The 22,265-nt window shown below is 41.9% G+C and overlaps 1 protein-coding gene across 12 annotated transcripts in view; it reads left to right on the top strand.

Annotated features, from left to right (window-relative positions):
* LOC122552211 (collagen alpha-1(XXV) chain) overlaps positions 1-22,265 on the top strand; it is a 647,058-nt gene that overhangs the window by 351,071 nt on the left and 273,722 nt on the right. For all 12 annotated transcript variants that reach the window (XM_043694864.1, XM_043694871.1, XM_043694887.1 and 9 more), the window contains exon 4: positions 15,463-15,470. In XM_043694864.1, the coding sequence (XP_043550799.1) occupies positions 15,463-15,470 (8 nt within the window). The remainder of the gene's footprint in view (positions 1-15,462; positions 15,471-22,265) is intronic.

The following is a 22,265-nucleotide window of genomic DNA, read 5'->3' on the forward strand; positions in this document are numbered from 1 at the left end:
AAAAGGAGTTGGACTGAAGTAGGACATCCCACTCCAGCCTATTTTGCCATTTTATAAGACACTGCTAGTCTTTTCAAGACCTTAAATCCTCTTTGTCATGTCAGCTGTACAAAGCAATCAACTCCTCAGTATTTCAGAAAATCTACCTCCTCTTGAAAGTCTTGTAGTAATTTAGCCTTTACAAAACTCTGGTGTTGAGAATTCCTGATGCTGACTGCCCTCTGAGCAAAGACATTCTTTTGCTTGTCAGTTTGAAATGAACAAACCCTCACGTGGACAGAATCTTATAAAGGTCTGAGCAATGTGGACAATGGAAAGACATTTGACAGAATCGGACAAAAAGGCCGGAAAGGCCCATCTTGATATCACAATCATCTCTCTCCATCCTTTACGCTTTCTACAAGCAGCCTGACAAGATTCTGTGTAGGCAGCAGCAAGATGCCAATTGACCGGGATCACTGCTTGTTAAACATCTTATTAAGGCCACACCTCAACTCATTAATATTCAGCCCTCTATTTTACCAAAGTCAGTAAAGAAACAAGTGCATGTATCTGGTGAATTCAGCTTGCCACTTGCTTCAAAGGACCTCCTTGTGCTTGCAACCAAATCACAGCCCAAGGTACAGCCAACAGGCACTAGGTGCATGCACACTTTCTCCACAGACATTGGCAATGCCAATCCATTGCGACTTCTCCTCGGGACTGAGCGTGCACTCTGGAAGCACATGACATGCACTGCACAGTGTACCAGCAACTAGTACTGAAAGGCTGCAGTGGGGTGACTTTATACATGAAGACTGGACCAGGCTGCTCGCTTGTTCTCTTAGCGCTCACTCATTTAGCACGTATTAGCATGCTCACAACATTCCTGCCTTACCATGCTATGTTTTGTCAGTCAGTGAAGTCACAAAAACAGGCAGCCTGCCTTGCCACTAAGCAATCCTCTGTCTGGAGGATGCACATTTGTCAAATCACACTTGCACCATATGCCAGCAGCTTATGTGGCAAACACACTGCAAGTGCCACAGCCTGCAGCCACATCTCAAAGTCTTAGCAGAAGACATCACTGAAGCTAGCCAGGGGGTCCTGGCACAGGGCAACCTCTGATGCCATTGTCAAGAGGGGTTCTCAGCCTGTGAGCCAGAAGTATAGGGAGAGAGGGTTATGGTCAGTCACTTGGCTCCACAGCAGCAAGTGCAGGGAATGGAGCAAAGGTGGTAGAGGAGATGCATTAATGCCTGTCATGTCTCTCAACGTGGCTGCTCAGGGCTGACCGATCTCGTTGGTTGATAGTAGAGGCAACAATCAGTCCACAGAAACCAAAGGGTGTGTGGCCATAGTCATGGGACAAAGCCTTGGCTGATTAGTCTTCTGGATGGGTGGGGTGGGGTGGCTGCAGGCTCTTGCAACAACATAGTACAGTTGTGAAAGTGGATGGGGTGGGTGGTAGCCATAGGGTTTGCCAAGGAGGAGAATGGTAAAGCAGATTGGAAAAGGGTCATGTGGAGGGAGAAGTGGAAGGACCCTCCATGTTCAGGAGCACACTGGCTTCAAGAAGGGGGACAATGAATGACCACAGCAGGCATGGTCACCTCACACCCTAGCAGCTAGGTGGAGAATGTAGGCACATATAGAACTTGGGGAGGTAGAGTCATAGAGATGTACAGCACGGAAACAGACCCTTCGGTCCAATTCATCCATGCCGACCAGATATCCTAAACTAATCTAATCCCATTTGCCAGCACTTGGCCCATATCCCTCTAAACCCTTCCTATTCATATACCCATCCACATGCCTTTTAAATGTTGTAATTGTACCAGCCTCCACCCCTTCCTCTGGCAGTTCATTCCATATACGCACCACCCTCTGCGTGAAAGGGTTGCCACTTAGGTCCCTTTTAAATTTGTCCTCTCTCAACCTAAACCTATTTTACAAAACTCGCCTCATTAATTACCAATTATGACCTTATGATATATCTCAAGTCTGATTTTAGTCCCATCTTATCACGCACCATTTCCAGGACAACTTGCCACTTAGCAGATGCCCACTGAAACATTGGCATCCTTGCTGCCTGCACCATTTGCCCCTGGATGAGCACTGGCATTTCAAAGCTGCCATGCTTGGTCAAAGACAGAGTCTAAACATGGTGGAGAAGAGGAATAAGGCTCTGCAATTCTCCATTATGGACCTGGAGAACGGGGAGGCCCTGTGGAGAGGCATTCGTTTCCCACAGCATCAGCAGAGGAAGCTATGCCACTAGAACCAGGTCTAAAGTCACCACCAAGATCATTGCTTTCCCCAAGGTGTGGAGGAAAGGCTGGCATTGTAGAAAAAAAACATCAGTGGCCTTCCCCGCTGCACCCAGGTAAGTGCCACACTCTTCCCTCTGCCAGCTCACACTCACTCCATCTCTGTTTCCACTTTCTGCGTAGGTTGAGAAAAACCCATCCCCCATCCTCACCACATTCTACAGAGGGTTCTTTAAGAATACCCTGGTGATCTGCATCACTGCCTGGTTTGGAAATTGCACCATCTCAGATTGTTAAGACCCTACAACAGATAGTGAGGACAGATGAGAAGATCATCAGGGTGTCTCTCCCCTCCATTACAGACATTTACACCACATGCTGCATCCGCAAGGCTAACAGCATTATGGATGACTCCACACAACTCTCATTCAAACTCTTCTCCCTCCTGTCAACCACCTGATGAAGGAGCGGCGCTCTGAGAGCTAGTGCTTCCAATCAAACCTGTTGGACTATAACCTGGTGTTGTGTGACTTTTAATCTTGTACACCCCAGTCCAACACCGGCATCTCCAAATTTATAAAGAGTATTGAGAGGATCGCTTGAAGTGCCATAGCAGAGAAGGCTATGGGACAAGTGTTTGAAAATGATACAATAGTAGGTAGGTTTTTGATGATCAGCACAGACATGATGACATCCTTCTGTGCTCTCATACTCTATGATCCTGTCAGAGTTAATGCTATGGGGTGACCAGGTCATAGACCCCCTTCCGCACAATACTTTGCATGTGCCTGTGGCCAATGTTCTTTTCCTTTCAAAGTCCCATTGTTAGTGTTTGCTGGATGCCCTCCTTTCTCCACTGAGCCTGACCACTACGCGAGTGATCACAGCCACTTTCTTCCCCCTTGTGCACTCTGATTTCTGTCATGATGGAGGGCAGCAGTGAGCCCTCCTCAGCCAGTGACTTATAGCTTCAGCCTGAACATGCTGGTGTGCTCCCAAATATCCACATCCCCTTCCCGGTAGCACCACAGACATCACATGGTAAGGTCCTGGGGAGTGTTGCTGAACAAAGAAATCTGTAGTGCAGGTTCATAGTTCCATGAAAGTGGAGTTGCAGAGTTTGGTGTGCCTGCCTTTATTGGTCAGTGCATTGAGAGTTGGACTTGGAAGGTCATATTGCAGCAGTATAGTAAACTGGTTAGGCCACTTTTGGAATACTGTGTTCAGTTCTGGTCTCCCTGCTATATAAAGGATATTGTGAAACTTGAAAGGGTTCAGAAAAGATTTACAAGGATGGTGCCAGGTTGGAGGGCTTCAGCTATAGGGTGAGGCTGAATAGACTGGGGCTATTTTCCCTGGAACGTCAAAGGCTGAGGGGTGACCTTATAGTGGTTTATAAAATCATGAGGGGCAGGATAGGATGAATAGACAAGGTCTTTTCCCTGGGGTGGGGGAAGTCCCAAAACTACAGCGCATAGGTTTAGGGTGAGAGGGGAAAGAGTTAAGGTACTTTTGTTTACGCAGAGGGTGGTGCATGTATGGAATGAGCTGCCAGAGGAAGTGGTGGAGGCCGATACAATTACAGCATTTAAAATGCATCTGGATGGGTATATGAATCGGAAGGGTTTGGAGGGATATGGGCCAAGTGATGGCAAATTAGTTTAGGCTATCTGGTTGGCATGGACGAGTCAGACCGAAGGGTCTATTTCCGTGCTGTACATCTCTATGACTCTACATGGTGAACTATCAATGCACTATAGGCAAAAGTGAGGACTGCAGATGCTGGAGATCCAAGTCTAGATTAGAGTGGTGCTGGAAAAGCACAGCAGGTCAGGCAGCATCCGTGGAGCAGGAAAATCGACGTTTCGGGCAAAAGCCCTTCATCGATGCACTTTAGCTCAACCTAACTCGGGCCTAGCCAAAATAACTCTGTCCCCTAGTCTGAGACTCCCCCATGAGTGGAAACCACTTCTCGACACTTATCCTGTCAAGCCCCCTCTTTATGTTTCAACAGATCACCCATCATTCTTCTAAACACTAATGAATAAAGATCTAAACTATTCAGTTGTACGTGATAAGTCAGATCCTGTAATCAGGCTAAAAGATCTACACCAGAAAGTGAACTGGATTTGAGCCTTTACTTCTCTGCTAAAGTGCCCCAACGGGCAAGAAGCGCAGGTGCATTTTAACTAAGAAGTGCACTACACACCCCAGTGAGAAAAAGGCAGAGAGGATAGTGCAGTGGCCAGGCCTGAAAGAGGTATCCACCTTTTTGAATATCTAAAGAAGGAACCTAACATCTGATCACGGACCCTATTGTAATTTTTCCCCGAAACCGGGGACACCAGTTCTGCATGTGTTGATGACACCAATCCTTGAGATCACCTTCTGACTGTGCTTCATCTCTGTGGAGATGAGGATCCAATCATTGGTGTCCTCATGCCTCAGGCTTCTTTAACAATGTGGTACCTGTGTGAGTACCTCCACCCTCTACCTCACTGATGAAGAAGGAGCAGGAGGACAAAGATGAGGCATGATGGAAATTAGATTAGATTAGATTCCCTACAGTGTGGAAACAGGCCCTTTGGCCCAACCAGTCCACACCAACCCTCTGAAGAGTAACCCATCCAGACCCATTTCCCTCTGACTAATGCACCCAACAATATGGGCAATTTAGCATGGCCAATTCACCTGACCTGCACATCTTTGAACTGTGGGAAGAAACCGGAGCACCCAGAGGAAACCCATGCAGACACGGGGAGAATGTGCAAACTCCACACAGACAGTCGCCTGAGGATGGAATCGAACCTGGGTCCCTGGTGCTGTGAGGCAACAGTGCTAACCACTGAGCCACCGTGCCACCCTAAATTGCTGGAGCACCATTCACCCAAACCCCTGGAATGACCAGAGAAGCTGACAAAGAATTCTGACCTGAAATATAAATGTTTGATATCATTATCAAATGAAAACTTCTGGCTCCAGTATGAAACAGGCCCTTTAATATCATTTGAAATGTTCTTCGTCTTTAAATGTCCAGTCCATAAGCTTGGTTTCTACCCTGGGGGAGAGTTGTGGAGAGGCCAGGATGTCATTGTTGTCACTTAATACGTAACAGCATTGGCCATCTATAATGGGCTGTACAGCCAGGGGTGCAAATACAACTTTTACTTTGTGGGAAGGGTTTGGGCTCTTTACCTCAGAAGGAAACTGCACAACCTGGCTCAGACCAAGGTTAGATAGCTCCTGACTTAGTTTCCAAACTTCTGAATCAAATTTACAGTTTCATGTGTTTTTTTTCTCTCTCTCACTGTCTTTGGAATAGAAGCCATTTTAATACTGAAGTGGAAAATCACAGAATATGTTCTTTCCATCTTTGAGAACATTGCAGACCACTTACAATGTAAGGGTAGTAGAACTTTGTAGCTTCAAGAAATACTTGTGTCCAAGTTGGTATTTTTGAATCCAAGTGACAACTTTCACTCATCAACAATATTTTTGGAGGCTTTGCAATAAGAGATGACTGTGCCATAATGAAATAAATTATTTTGTAAATAGTGATTACATTTTAGAGATCAATAAGAAAATAATCATAAACTTTATTTTAGTTGGAAATCTCAGTCTATAGTAAGAACGTGGCCAGTGACATTCACAGGATGTGGGGATGACTGGCCAGGCCAGTATTTACTGTTCCTCCCTAATTGCCAGAGGGAAGTTGAGAATCTCGTGTTAAGGATGTTCCTGTGTAACTACTTTGAAGGCACAATATGAATGCAAGATACTGTTTTTGTTTGGAAATCTCAACATTGCAAAAAATGAAGAATTTAACCAACCCCAGTGCCACTTTCAGACTCCAATTAAGTTAGAATTAGTTGCCAGCCCTCAGGTTGGTGGCCCAGACCATAGGAAGATGTCTCAGCAATACAAAAAGGCATGTTCATGATGCCAGCAAAAATGTTTAAATATTGTTGTATGACATTCTCCAGAAGCTGAAATAAACTTTAAAACGTAATGAAAAATGGAAGGTTTCTTTCCTTCAGTCAATAAGCCTGAAATATTAGCTTCAACTTGTCGAAATTTGATAATGTCCAAAAGGAACAACAGATTAACTCGCTTGAAAATGTAAGTTATTTTTAAAAATGCCATATATCACCTCTCAAAGTGTAAGACTTAATAAAGGAGAGTTTTTATTAGCTGAAGTTGAAGTACTTGCCACGTAGTAATAAGGTTCCAGAGGGTCAGGTGACTACTGTGCTCCCTCCACGCCCCCCACTTTATCTCCCCTGCAATAGGAGAGAAGGGGGATGCAAACTGGCTTTCTGTTTGGTTCAATGGTTAAATCCACAGTTAACAACACAACTGTAATTTTGGATCAAATATTGTCTTGTGTATTAATATAGAAGAAAAATGGATGATTATCAAAGTTGAAAGGAAACATGTTCGATTATTTTGGCTAGTCCCCAATTTGTATGTGTGTGGTGGGAAAACAAACAATTCAGACAAGATGTCTCATACTTACCACTGAATATCTGCACCAGAATCTGATGTTTACAATTAAAATGATTGTTTGTTTTATAAGATTCAGGTTTTTTGAATCAGATTTTCCCTGTTTTATATTAAGGGGGAAAAAAATCAATAACTCTGGCATTTTTATACGTGCAGGTTTGTGGTAATAATTTGATAATTTTCTTTGAGAGGAGAAATAATAGATTTGAGAATTGATGAAAAAAAGACACATTTCTGTTGAAGCTAATTGTTTTGCACACATGAAGACATATTTTAAAACAAACCAAATTAAATAGAAATCAATATTTGAGGGGAAGAGTGTGGATTGGTTGAGGTGTTTCCATGGAACTATAGTTAGTGATGACAGACAGTTAACTGCCAAGCATTTTAATCAATGAGATATTAAGAAATGACTGAAGACATTGGATTCTGCAAGATATGGCCCCGACAACATTTTGGCAATATTACTGCCGACTTGAGCTCCAGAACTAGCTGCACCCCTCGTCCAATTCTCCTTGTATAATTATAACGCTGGCATCTACCTGGCAATGTGGAAAATTGCCCATGTGTATCGTATTCACAAAAAGTAGGACAAATCCAAGCCGGCTGACTATTGCAATGCCAGCCATTTTGTTTTTATTCATTCACAGGATATGAACATCACTGGCTAGACCAGCATTTATTGCCCATTCCTAATTGCCCAGAGGGCAGTTAAGAATCACCTGCATTGCTGTTAGTCTGGAGTCACATGTAGGTCAGACCAGGTAAGGGCAGCTGTTTCCTTTCCTGAAGGGCACTAGTGAACCAGATGAGTTTTACCTGGCAAAGAACAACAATTTCATGGTCATCATTGAACTTTTAATTACAAATTTTTATTGAACTAAAATTCCATCATCTGCCTTGAAATTCAAACCCAGGTCTCGAGTGCATTATCTAGTCCAAATTAATAGTCAAGTGATAATACCACAGTGCCATCACCATCCCCCTTATTCTCTCAATTATCAGCAAAATGATGAAAAGTGTTGTTGACAGTGATAGCAAGCAGTATGCATTCAACTGACTTGCTGTGGGGAGGTGTTGGGAATGGACCAATGTGTCCCAGAGGGAGAAGGCAGACAGGGTTGTTGGGGGGAAGGAGGGGATTATGCATCTGGTGGTCACATCCTACTGGAGGTGAAAGAAATAGACATGGATGCTGCTGGGCTGGTAAGTGAAGGCCAGGGGACACTATCTATGTTGTGAGAAGGAAGAGAAGGGATGAGGACCAAAGTGTGGGAGACACATTGAACACTGCTGAGATATCTGTCAAATACAGGGGAATCCTCAGTTGAGGAAGAAGGTGGACATTTCAGAGACCCCCTTGTAGTAGCTGGCATCATTGGAACAGATATGACAAAAACTGAGAAGCTGGGAGAATGGATGACAATCTTTATAGGAAGCAGTGTGTGGGGATGTCAGTCGAAGTAACCATGCGTGTCAGGGGGTTAGTAGTGAATATTGGTGGCCACCCTATGCCCAGAAATGGAAACAGATTTTGAGGAAAGACAAGGAGTCGTAAGAGCGGGGTGAAAATTGCAAGCGAAATAGATAAATTTTCCAATTCTGGGCAGGTGGGGGAAGCAGCACCAATTATTGATGTACCAAACAAAAGAGTTGTGAGTAGACACCCAAGTAGGATTGGAACAAGGAATGTTCCACCTACCCAACAAAGAATTAGCCATGATCGGGGATCCCATGCTCTTGCCCATGACCACACTTTCGATCTGAAGAAAGTAAGAAGAGTTAAAGGAGAAGTCATTCAAAGTGAGGACATTATCTTTGGCAAGAAAGCAGAGTTACTGCAAGACGTGTTGAGTTTCTCTAGCAATTCCTGGTGTTGTTTCAGATTTCCAACATATGCTGTTCTTTGCTTTTTCATTTGTTTCTCTTCTGCATTTGTTATTGATAGCCTCACAATAAATCTTTCAGCTGCAAGCATGGGAGAGAACCAGACTGTGATTGGAGGAGCAGCTCAACATTTTCACAGAATTTCATAGAATCCCTACAGAATGGAAACGAGCCATCAGACCCAATAGGTCCACACTGACCCTCCGAAGAATAACCCACTCAGACCCATTTCCCTACATTAACCCTTGACTAATGCACCTAATCTATACATCCCTGAACATTATGGGAAATTTAGCATGGCCAATCCACCTAACCGGCACATCTTTGGATTGTGGGAGGAAACTGGAGCATCCATTGGATACCCATGCAGACACTGGGAGAATGTACAAACTCCACACAGACAGTCGCCTGAGGAGGGAATCGAACCTGGGTCCCTGGCACTGTGAGGCAGCAGTGCTAACTGCTGAGGGACCATGCCGCCCTATTTTATGAGGGCAACTTTTCTCAAATTGACCATCCCCATGAGCGAATTTTCTGAAGCAATATGGGAACTTTGAGGCTGAGGTTTCCCCTAACAATATATACGCTGTGCGTTGTCATGATCCCATTATCATATCCATTCTCATTATTAAAATAGACGTTAATTTTGCAAAAATGTCCTTTATGTGGTATTTTATCAAGTGATGATTTTAAAATACATAAATACAAATCAACCATTGTCATTACTTCAAAGAACAGGAACAAATCACATTATGCTCCCACACAAATTGAAGATTGTTCTGGCTGATTCTAGGGGCAGCCAGGGGCCTGCAAACTGTTTAAGATTGCAGGTTGTACTCACGTATAGCACGTGATGTACTGGAAGCTACATGTATTAATGCACAGCACCCTGTACTTTGCACACAGAGAGAACATACACAGATTGCATTTTAATTCAACAAAATAGATATCGACCATTCACTGGCTCATTTCTCAGGGCTACACACTGACCAATCAGAGTCAACCAAAAATTTAAAGTCTGGGTGTTTACTGTCAATCAGTGCAAATGGGTGTATTCTTCATGGTGACACATTTACCAGATTCCACTTACCAACCAATCAGCACGCTCCTCTCATACAGTATAAATGTTGTTTTTTTCCCCTTAAATTTGTATTCATGTGAAGTGTTCTGATCAATGCAAGACAAAAAGGTTCAACAAAATGTCACATTTTATTTTAAGCAATAATCAAGTTCTGTAATACTAAATTAACTACTTGGGAAAAACAATCCGGTACTAGTCAAGAACTGGCTTTGTCTGAATATGTGGAACTGTGCAAGTGTTAGACAAGTGGCACGGTGACTCAGTGGTTAGCACTGCTGCCTCACAGCACCAGGGTCACAGGTTTGATTCCAGCCTCGGGTGACTGTCTGTGTGGAGTTTGCACATTCACCCCGTGTCTGCGTGGGTTTGCTTCGAGTGCTCTGGTTTCCTCCCACAGTCCAAAGATGTGCAGGTCAGAATTTGTCATGCTAAATTCTCCATACTGTTAGGCGCGTTAGTCAGAGGGAAATGAGTCTGGGTGGGTTACTCTTCGGAGGGTCTGTGTGGACTTATTAGGCTGAAGGGCCTGTTTCCACAGTGTAGGGAATCTAATCTAATCTACAGGGAAGTGCATTAGTGGGGGAGGCATGATTGACCATAAAACTGCAATAGACACAAGGAGGGTCGACTCACAGAGGATCCTTTTTTTTAACTAGGTCAGTTTCAGTATAGTGTGGTGGGTGGAATCCAAATTTAATGAATTCAAAGAGAACATTAAAGGGCAAAGTAGAGAGCTGAAAGGCAGGGAGATACATGAGAACCTGAGTGTAAAAGTGGGTTAGGACTGGGTGGTTGAAAAGTTGAGCAGATATTGTTTTGACTGTGGTGTGATGGCAGTGGTAAAGGAAAGGTATATGATGTTTACTGGGCAGGAGGGGTAGTTTCATTGCTTTGTTATATATCTTTAGTGCATTTCCCCTTGATTAATATGAATTTCTCGATATTACCTTTCAGATAAGTGGTAATACAAATGATTATCACCTCCCTTGAAGATGTAGCATAAGTGGAAAGTGTATAGTTAAGTATTGAGTTGCAGTGGATATTGAATGGCGTATATCCAGGATCAGGGAATTACAGGAACAGTACATTCATTTCTGGGCTTCACAATCCTTCCCTTAACATACCTGTGACCATTCTCTGAACAAGTTGGAGTCTCCATGCTCAAAGCTTGGAATTTGAAGCAGTAATTCTCCATTGGGAGCAATGGGAACATTCAAGGGAGCTGACAGCACATAGGGTATACATGTCTATCACTGTAGATACTCACTGGTGTTAGCATGTCAGATAAACAAGCCTTTCTGCAGCTGTGTGTAGGAGCATAGAATGGTTACAGTCCAGCAGAAGGCTGTGCCAGCAAGAGGAGAACCCTGCTAATGATCCCCACCCTTTCCCGGGAGTCCTGCATATTTTCCATTCCAAGTGCTTATTTATTCCTTTTGAAACTCTTGATTGTATCTGACTCCACCATATTCTCAAACCAGTCACTCAATAAAACTATTTTTCTTCATGCTGCTAACAGTTCCTTTGCCAATCACCTTAAATCAGTACCTTCTGGTTTTTGACCATTTTCAACTAACAATAGTTTCTGACGTGACCCCTCATGATTTTGAATATTTCTGGCAAATTTCAGCCTTTTCTTGTCAAAGCAGAAAAGCTCTGGCTTCACCAATCCACAATATAAAGAAAGCCTTTCATCTATGTAGTCATTTTTGTATTTCTTCCTGCTGCACACGCTGTAAAGTTTTCAAGTTCTTCCAAACGTGCAGTGTGCAGAATTGGACACAATAATCCACTTGAGTCTGAACCATAGCTTTATAAAAGGCTCATCATAACTTGCTTGCATTTGTATTCTCAGACTATAGTTATAAAGCCCTGGATCCCATTTGTCTTTTTAACCACATTCTCAACCTGCCCTGCCATCTTCAACAATTTGGACGTATATACCTCAGGTCTCTCGATTCCTTCATACTGTTCAAATTGTACTCTTTAGATGATATTGCCTCTTCTCATCCTTCTTTCCAGAAGTATCACTTCACACTTCTCTGCACTAAATTTCACCTGCCATGTGTCTAACCTGGCAATATTCCTTATCCCCTGCAGCTCACAATGCTTCGAAGTGATGTGTTAACTGCAAATGTTAAAATTGTGCCCTGGACGTCCAAACCTAATGCAGGTCATGAAAAAGCAGTAGTCCTCATAATTGCCCTCAAGAAACCTCAAAGTAAACCCGGCCTCAGTCCAGAAACAACCACTCAGCATTACGATGTTTCCTATCTCTCAAATCCATACTGTCTGTCTCAGTTTTCCCACTGACTTCAGCTTTGCTGGCAAGTCTATGATGTGGCACACTATCAAATATCTTCTGGAAGTCCATCAACTACATTACCTTTAACAACCTTCTCAAAATAAAACAAGGGTCCTGATGAACACAATTTAAGTAAGAAACAGAAAAACCCTGAATTTACTGGAGAAACTCAACTGGTTTGGCAGTATCTGTGGGGAGAAAGCAGATTTAACTATAGAAAACAAGATGTGGAGGTACCGGTGTTGAACTGGGGTGGATAGAATCAGAAGTCACACAACACGTGACAAAAGAGCACTGCTCTGACTGTTTGTGATTTCAGATGGACCTGTTGGACTGTAACCAGGTGTTGTGTGACTTCTGACCTTATAGAAAACAAATGGGGCATTATTAAAACAGCAGTTAAAGGATGTGTCTAATGGCAATTGGCCGCTAGTGGACTTTTAGTATCAGCATTACTCTGGTTAAATGAAGTGTTAGCTGCTTGTGAAGAGTTGAAGGATCACTCTTTGCTGCAGGTGTAATATCATTGGCTGCTCTTTCGCTAACTGCAAAGGAAAATTGCATTCGAGGGAATCTCACATTTCCAACCACGTACTGTCATCGACGACTCATAAGTTATGAAGAAAAACAGATATTTCTCCTTTTTATCCCTCCCACTCCCACCAAATGGGGAAATCTGACTCTTTGGTTACCTCAATACCACAGGGAGGAGTAGCATCGACCCTGAGAGAATCATTGCAGAAATTTGGATTTCAGAAGTTGCCCTGAAGCGCTCGAATGTTATTCACAGCTTTTAAAACAAGCTCTCACACAACAGCTGGAATAATGCTTGTTGGTGAAATTCAAATACTGGACTTGGTACAGACAAAGACAAATGTAGGACACAGCAGACTAGCACATTCACATCATATTATTCTTTAAATCAGCTGAAATAACATCATTATATTCAGTCATTTTTAACCATTCTTCACATTCTGATTTATTCTAAAACAATTAATTGTCCTGATGGTTAACCCTTTGCCTAACCAGCAGGGTTCTTCTTTTGTTTAGTTTTAATAATGTAATTACCAGCCCAAATACATAAAAATAGCAGGACTCTTTTTTTAAACGTTTCCAAATCAACTTATTCAGAGATATTGTTATACACGTGTGTAGGAGGTGGAATTTGAATCTGGGACATTCAACTCAGCGTTAGGGACACTAATACTTCTCTCTTAGTAGTGGGCCCTTTAATAACTTCCTAAATATGCTGCACCTAGTGTCCAATGCAATATGGAGCTTCTGAGTGAAGTGGACACAGCCCACTTGGTTCACTCCATTCATAGAGTCATAGAAATACACAGCACGGAAACAGACCCTTGGGTCCAACGCGTCCATGCTGACCAGATATCCTAACCTAATCTAGTCTCATCTGCCAGCACTTGGCCCATATCTCTGTACAGTATACCCTTCCTATTCATATACCCATCCAGATAACAGCCTCCACCACTTCCACTGGCAGGTCATACCATATGCGTTCCACCCTCTGTGTGAAAAAGTTGCCCCTTAGGTCCCTTTTAAATCTTTCCCCTCTCACCCTAAACTTCTCGTCCCTGAGCCACATTTCTGTGATTTCTATGATGTCCCAGTCCCATGTTCCTAGCCACGGCCTGAGTTCATCTGCCTTCCCTGTTAAGCCTCTTGCATTGAAATAAATTCAATTTAATTTATCAGTCTTACTTTGTTCTCTTCGAGGAGAAAGTGAGGTCTGCAGATGCTGGAGATCAAAGTTGAAACTTTATTGCTGGAACAGCACAGCAGGTCAGGCAGCATCCAGGGAACAGGAGATTCGACGTTTCGGGCACAGGCCCTTCTTCAGGAAGGGCCTGAAGAAGGGCCTGTGCCCGAAACGTCGAATCTCCTGTTCCCTGGATGCTGCCTGACCTGCTGTGCTGTTCCAGCAATAAAGTTTCAATCTTACTTTGTTCTCTGTTTGGTCCCTACCTGCCCTGACTGTTTGACTCGCTCTTTTTCCCAACTGTACTAGTCTCTGATTGATCTCTTTCTTCACTATCTCCCTGGGTCCCACCCCCTCACTTTACTAGTTTAAATCCTCCCGAGCAGCTCTCCCTGTCAGTTTATTGATTCCAATGACCCAAAAATGTGAGTCCTTCTCCCCTGCACCAGCTCCTCAGCCATGCATTCTTCTGCTCTATCCTCCTCTTCCTACCCTCACCAACTTGTAACACCGGGAGTAATCCAGATATCACTACCCTTCTGCTGGTATCCCAAATGAACGATCAGCCTGAATCAATGCAAAATGATATTGCTTTTCAATAGATGTCCAATTTCATAGTAGTTATGAAAATAAAGATTTTAGTTTTTTTTTAATGATAAGCCAGGTCAGCGATAGAATTTCTACTCCCAAGATAAAATGTTAATTCATCAGTTCATAAAGTTAACAGTGGCATTTCTGCCACAACACCACAAGTTACAGTCTGAATAGAAACAGGTTGAACAGACTGCACTGTCTTCCCTGCTCTAACTTGCAACCTGGTTACATTTACTGGGCAAAACAATGCACAGTGATCCATTTAATTATTTGCTATTTCTTTTGTCTCTCCTGCTGATTTGAACTGGAAGTAGAGATAACAGTTGGCAATAAAGCAGATGATTCATCCTTAAAAGAAAATTGAGTGTGCAATGGTGGTGAAGAATCTCGCTTGACTTTAGTGAAATATAAAAATGACTGTTATACCCACTGATGATTGTAAAATTGTTCCATATGAAGTGGTAGTGGCTGGATGATGCTTCCCACAGCCAGCACATATTTGGAGAATGAATCTTTTTGGGGGAAAAGTTTGTAGATCTTGAAAGACTCTCCAGTGTATTGAAGAATACTAATAGAAAAAGTATTAGTTCATATGATATTCCTGTCTACAGTGCTTTCACAGGGATATTAATCCAGTTCAAATAAATGGGTCAACACCTGCATCTTAATAATGGACAGAGGCACATCATGAACACATTAAGCATTAGTTCACTAATATTGGCAATCGTAGTTTCTCGGATCTCGCTGCAGCTAAATTTAAAAAAAGAGTCTGTTAAAAAGAAAGACTTGCATTGATATAGAGCTTTTCATAGCCACTTGACATTTTGACGTGCTTTACAGGCAATGAATATTTTTTTGAAGTATAGCAAGTGTAGTAATCTAGGAAGCACTCAAAAACATGTAAAATGTTGCATGAATACTATGAAGTGACTCATTTTAATTTGGATTTGCTGTCGAAAGAAGAATTTGGATTTAATCAGCACTAAAGAAACAGCACTGTACACTTTAGCAATTAACAAAACAGGGAAGTTCTCAGTTTTTCTATTCTGAATGTTCTACTTTTGAAATAGTCTTTATAGTTTTGGTGGATTTTCATAACTAAGTATTTTTGTCTATCTCTTTACAGGACCTCCTGTAAGTACTATTGCTGTCTGAACTCTCAATGAAAACTGCCAAGATAAGAATTTCTTATTTTTATTTTAATGTGCGATTGATTGTTTAAACTCCATTAAACAAGTTGACCAACTTATTTGATTGAGTGCAATAGAAGATATAATTGCAACAGAGATGAATCGTGCACTTAAAGTTTTTTTATTTACTACATCAATATTTCAATTGTGACATTCCAATTCTCAGTTGTAGCCATCTGCTATAGAAGTCTAATGAAATGATCACGATGATATTTCTGTATGACTATGTTGTTAATGTAATTAATATCAAAATATACATACTTTAAATGACCAGCCTTGCTATTCCTGTAAATTTTTATTTACAATTGTTTATGATGTTGAAACATGTATGTTTTGTGATGAGAAGATTGCATTTCGTTGAAAGATTTGTGGAAGTGTTTTGTACTCCTAAGCACAAGTATTATTTGTCAATACTGACTCATTTGTAATTGCCTATTTAATTGGCCTTTTTACCCACTATGATGGCCAATTATTAGATCCTATATGGAGTAATTTTCATACAAACGTATATCTCACAGGTGAGATTATTCACTGATTCTCAATTCTAAATATCTACATGAAAGAAAACCTATTTCCAGTTTTGTACTCGAGTATGAACAAAAAAATATCCCTGGCCCCTAGGTTATTCAGTGACTGCAGTTTTCCATAAAAGGTGAAAAAGTAGTAGAATTGCCAATGTCTGTTTATGGAAAGTGCATAAAGATCTATATTCAAATCTAGTAGACTGCAGTAATCCTCTGTCTTCGCTAAAGTGTTTCGGTTGCTTTGTGTAACTTACATTGCTTGGGGTAAAGGTTATTTCCAGTACATCTATAAAATGTGTACTTACACATTTCTAGTTCACTAGAAAGTGGTTGCTCAGTGAGACTGTTCTACTTTATGATGTCACTTCCTCTTGGTTTTCCAATAAGTCTTCATGACTGCTCTATGAGGTAATCTGCTTTTCTTGACGTAATCTAACCTGACCATTTCTAATGTAGACAATTTTCTTTTTGATCTGATACCCAAGAGAAGGCCTCAGAGCAAAAATAACACAGGTATTCAATATTCCAGATGAACGGTATTCAAAGCTAAAAAAAAGGTTCATGCAAAGTTATGTTGAAAGCTTAATTATAGAATCAGAGACAGCAAATTGGATACTCTGGAAGCTACATTAAAGGATGTGGAAAGTAAAATACACCATTGTCAAAAAAACTGGACAATGCAGTAAGATCAAAGCCAAAAACTTGGTCAAAGAATTAGGTTTTAAAGGCTAGCTTCCAGAAGGAAACCGAGCTACAGAGTTGAAAATTTTCCTGAGTTTTGGGTCTTGACAGCTGAAGACACAACTGTCAATGGGAGTTTGATTTCACTCAGGGATGTTCAAGCAACCAGAATTGGAGCAACACGGATACGTTTAGGCTAGAGAAAATCACTGAGAAAACAAATTGTGGTTGAACCTGGAACAAATGTACATTGAAGAGAACTGAAGTAAAGGTTGAGCAGAATTTAGGTAACAGAGTTTTTAATTGACCTCAAGTTTCCAGAGGATAGAAATTGGGAGGGTGATCATCAGTGCAATAGAATAGTCAAGTCTAGAGGTGATAAACTTAATGATCATGATTTCAGTAGCAGATAAGCTGAGGAAGGGAGGCTTCAGATGGTGAAATAGATGGCCGTATCAAAGGTGGAGAGTTGTGCCAGGAACCTCATCATGGCATCAAGTGTAAGATGTCAGCCAGGAAGAGCTCATACATAAAAACAGCAGCCTGTGCACCCCAGCCACTGGCTTGTACTGGATAGAACCAGTTGGAACTGACGTGACTCTTAAGAAAACAAAGGAAGTGACATAAGGTTCAAACCTTTATTCGGTGAAAGAGTAATGAGCTAATGTTGCCAGTGCCCTTGGGCTGAAGCTTATAACAAAAGGACACAAACTCGGAAGATGAGTCAGAGCCAACGAAAGTAAGACATCACAGTTTGGGAAGATAAGTAAAAAGAATAAAAATGAAGGATTTTGGGCATGCAGCCCGAAAAAAAATTCCAGAGATTAACCTTCACAAAAGTGGAGGACCCTACATTGAAAGGGAAGACCCAAAGGATATCCTGACCAGTGTGAACCCATATTCCCAGGTACTAGCCTTTATATTCTGTGATTGTTCAGGGAACGTCAGAGAAACCTAATGAGTGTGAGCATTTATTTTCGTCTTGTATGAATTGCATGCCTGTTTTTAATCTTTCTTAACCAAATGGTGTGAATTGCATGTCTGTTTTAACTAACCAACAAAGTCAATTGTTGATACAGATGTGACTCTTTTCCTCTTTGTGCTGAGCCAATAACTGTTATCGAGGGTGGTAACAGGCAACCAGATGGAGGATACAAACCGTCTCATTCAACCTCAGACAGGGGAAGATTGGAGTCAGTATTTATGCAGTTCGTTGAGGATGATGGTTTTACCTTTTCCAGTATCCAGTTGGAGGAAGATTCTGCTCAACTGTTTGTAGGATACGCAGCCTGGCAATGTGAAAGTGGTGGAGTGTTGAGAGAGATGATAGTGAACCGAAGGTTAGATGTTACCAGCACACGTATAGAAACAGGTAATGTGACTGAGACCCAATGTGTACATGAGAAATGAGGAGTAGGGGACCAAGGAAAAATCCTCTGGGACACCAGAAGTAATTGTGTAACAGCATACGGAGAAGCCATCATCAGGGATTCTGTGGCTTCAACTGAACCGATAAGAATGGAATCAAATCAATCCAGCCCCACCCAGCTGAAGGACCATGGAGTGTTTGGAGCAATTTTAGTAACAAACACAATTATATTGGTCTCTTTATTTCAGGATGGATATAAATGTGTTGGCAGCAGTTCCAAGAAGGTTTATCAGACTTAATACCTGAAATGGATGGGTTCCCTCATGAGGAAAGATTGGAGAGGCTTGGCTTATATCCATTAAAATCAAAAAGAGCAAGAAGCAACAGGATAGATGTGGAGAGGATGTTTCCTCTCATAAGAGAATCTAGAACTAAGGGTCACTGTTTAAAAATAAGAGGTCACCCATTTAAGACAAAAGTAATGGGAAATCTTCTGTAATATTGGGTCAAGAATGTTTTGTAAACTGTTCTTCAAAAAACAGGGGATGCAGAGTTTTAAAAATACCTAAGGCTGATGTAGCTATATTCTTGATTACCTTTTACCCTTTTGCTTATCAGGGGTCAGAGGGAATGTGGAATAATTGGATCAGCCCTGATCTTACTGAATAGCAGAGCAAGTTACAGGTCTGGGTTAACTCCTCCTGCTCCTAATTGATATGTTCATCTCTGTGTTTGTATATAATATTGGACAGCCGTTTTTACTCATTCACGGGATGTGGGTGTCACTGGTTGGACCAGCATTTATTGACCATCCCTAATTGTTAAGAGTCAACCAAATTGCTGTAGATCTGGAATCACATGTAGGCCAGACTAGTCTAAGGATGGCAGTTTTCTTCCCTAAAGAAACTAATGAACCAGGTGATTTTCCCGACAATTAACAATGGATTCACAGTCATCATTAAACTTTTATTTCCAGATTATTATAGAATTCAGATTACACCACCTCCACGGCAGCATTTGAACCCAATCCCCAGAACATTGCCTGGGTCTCTGGATTAATAGTCTAGCAACAATACCTGATAAAGGGCTTTTGCCCGAAATGTCAATTTTCCTGCTCCTTAGATACTGTCTGACCTGTTGTGCTTTTCGAGCAGCGTGCTCTTGACAACAATACCACTCGGCCTAATTTAGCTAATATTCAAATGAAATTCCTTTGATAGGTATTTAACAAAAAATAAATTGCTGCCTTTGTCAGGATAAAAAAAGCAGTTACATAATTCCAAGCTTCAGACTGAATGGGAAAGTCAAATATCATTGAACAACTTACAATTATTATTATAAGCTGTCTTTCGAAATGCAAACGATAGAGATTGCCAGTAATGCAGGGTGTTTGAGAAATATACAAATTAGTATGGAGAATCTAAAGTGTTTTTACAAATACATTAAGGACAAAAGGGTAACTAGGGAGAGAATAGGGCCCCTCAAAGATCAGCAAGGTGGCCTTTGTGTGGAGCCGCAGAAAATGGGGGAGATACTAAATGAATACTTGGCATCAGTATTTCCGGTGGAAAAGGATTTGGAAGATATAGACTGTAGGGAAATAGATGGTGACATCTTGCAAAATGTCCATATTACAGAGGAGGAAGTGCTGGATGTCTTGAAACGGGTAAAGGTGGATTAATCCCTAGGACCTGATCAGGTGTACCCTAGAACTCTGTGGGAAGATAGAGAAGAGATTTCTGGGCCTCTTGCTGACATATTTGTATCATCGATAGCCACAGGTGAGGTGCCAGAAGACTGGAGGTTGGCTAATAAGGTGCCACTGCTTAAGAAAGGTGGTAAGGATAAGCCAGGGAACTATAGACCAGTGAGCCTGACCTCGGTGGTGGGCAAGTTGTTGGAGGGAATCCTGAGGGACAGGATGTACATGTATTTGGAAAAGCAAGGACTGATTAGGGATAGTCAGCATGGCTTTGTGCGTGGGAAATCACAAACTTGATTGAGTGTTTTGAAGAAGTAACAAAGAAGATTCATGAGGTCAGATTGGTAGATCTGATCTATATAGACTTCAGTAAGGTATTCGACAAGGTTCCCCATGGGAGACTGATAAGCAAGGTTAGATCTCACAGAATACAGGGGGAACTAGCCGTTTGGATACAGAATTGGCTCAAAGGTAGAAGACAGAGGCTGGTGGTGGAGGGGAGTTTTTCAGATTGGAGGCCTGTGACCAGTGGAGTGCCACAAGGATCGGTGCTGGGCCCTCTACTTTTTGTCATTTACGTAAATGATTTGGATGCGAGCATAAGAGGTACAGTTAGTAAGTTTGCAGATGACACCAAAATTGGAGGTGTAGTGGACAGCGAAGAGGGTTACCTCAGATTACAACAGGATCTTGACAGATGGGCTAATGAGCTGAGAAGTGGCAGATGGAGTTGAATTCAGATAAAAGCAAGGTGCAGCATTTTGGGAAAGCAAATCTTAGCAGGACTTATACACTTAATGGTAAGGTCCTAGGGAGTATTGCTGAACAAAGAGACCTTTGAGAGCAGGTTCATAGCTCCTTGGAAGTGGAGTGGCAGGTAGATAGGATAGTGAAGAAGGCGTTTGGTATGCTTTCTTTATTGGTCAGAATATTGAGTACAGGAGGTGGGAGGTCATGTTGCAGCTGTACCGGACATTGGTTAGGCCACTGTTGGAATATTGCATGCAATTCTGGTCTCCTCCCTGTCGGAAAGATGTTGTGAAAATTGAAAGGGTTCAGAAAAGATTTATAAGGATGTTGCCAGGATTGGAGGATTTGAGCTATAGGGAGAGGCTGAACAGGCTGGGGCTGTTTTCCCTGGAGCATTGGAGGCTGAGGGGTAACCTTATAGACGTTTACAAAATTATGAGGGGCATGGATAGGGTAAATAGGCAAAATCTTTTCTCTGAGGTCAGGGAGTTCAGAACTAGTGGGCATAGGTTTAGGGTGAGAGGGGAAAGATATAAAAGAGACCTAAGGGGCAACGTTTACTCACGTGTATGGAATGAGCTGCCAGAGGAAGTGATGGAGGCTGGTACAATTGCAACATTTAAAGGCATTTGGATGGGCATATGAATAGGAAGGGTTTGGAGGGATATGGGCCGGTTGCTGGCAGGTGAGACTAGATTGGGTTGGGATATCTGGTCGGCATGGAGGAGTTGGACCAAAGAGTCTGTTTCCATGCTGTACATCTCTATGACTGTAGGTCAAAAGAGGAAACAATATGTTATTGGTGGCACTGTGAGTGCTCTGCAGATATTCGCTCTGAAATTTTGTGGTGTTTTCCTGGTATGCTGCCACAATGTCAACAGGTCATTTGAGAACATCTGAAAAACTGCAAAAAAAACAGTTTGTGTTGTTCTTCTGGGTTTTGTCAGTTTTCCTCACCTCCCGAGTTATATCAGGACATGAATGGAGGTCCTGCAGAATATTCAGACTGTTATTTGTTTTTGCAGTTGAAAGAATAGATTATTCAAGATCCGTGGGTAGAATTGATGCAGCAATTCCCTGATTTGCTGCGTTAAAAATCACACAACACCAGGTTATAGTCCAACAGGTTTAATTGGAAGCATACTAGCTTTCGGAGCGACGCTCCTTCATCATTCAATCACCTGATGAAGGAGCGTCGCTCCGAAAGCTAGTGTGCTTCCAATTAAACCTGTTGGACTATAACCTGGTGTTGTGTGATTTTTAACTTTGTACACCCCAGTCCAACACCGGCATCTCCGAATCCTGATTTACTGCTGTAGCTTTCGTGGGGAAAGTCTGGCTATTGCCTGTTTACACCATTTCTCCCTTTTCTTTTAACATTACCATAGGTTTCAGGATCTCACCCACAAAGATTCCCAAAACTCCAAAGAAAATGAAAAGGATCTTTTTAATATTGTAAAACTTCCTGTAAACAGGGGTTGCATGTGAAGAATATCAAATCCCAATATTCAAAAAGGTTTGAATTAGGAGATTGGTTAATCCAGTGGAAATGAAGACTGAACAAATGGAGGAACTTTAATTTTATGTAACACCTTTTCACAGTTTAAGGATGTTCCAAAGCACACAACCAGCAGAGATGTAACTAAGTAATTATCTAAGGAGATGATGGCTGGGAGTCTTGGAACTGATAACATTGATAAAGGATTTTGGCAT

Source organism: Chiloscyllium plagiosum, chromosome 1 (genome assembly GCF_004010195.1).
Source record: "Chiloscyllium plagiosum isolate BGI_BamShark_2017 chromosome 1, ASM401019v2, whole genome shotgun sequence".
Classification (NCBI taxonomy): Eukaryota; Metazoa; Chordata; class Chondrichthyes; order Orectolobiformes; family Hemiscylliidae; genus Chiloscyllium; species Chiloscyllium plagiosum.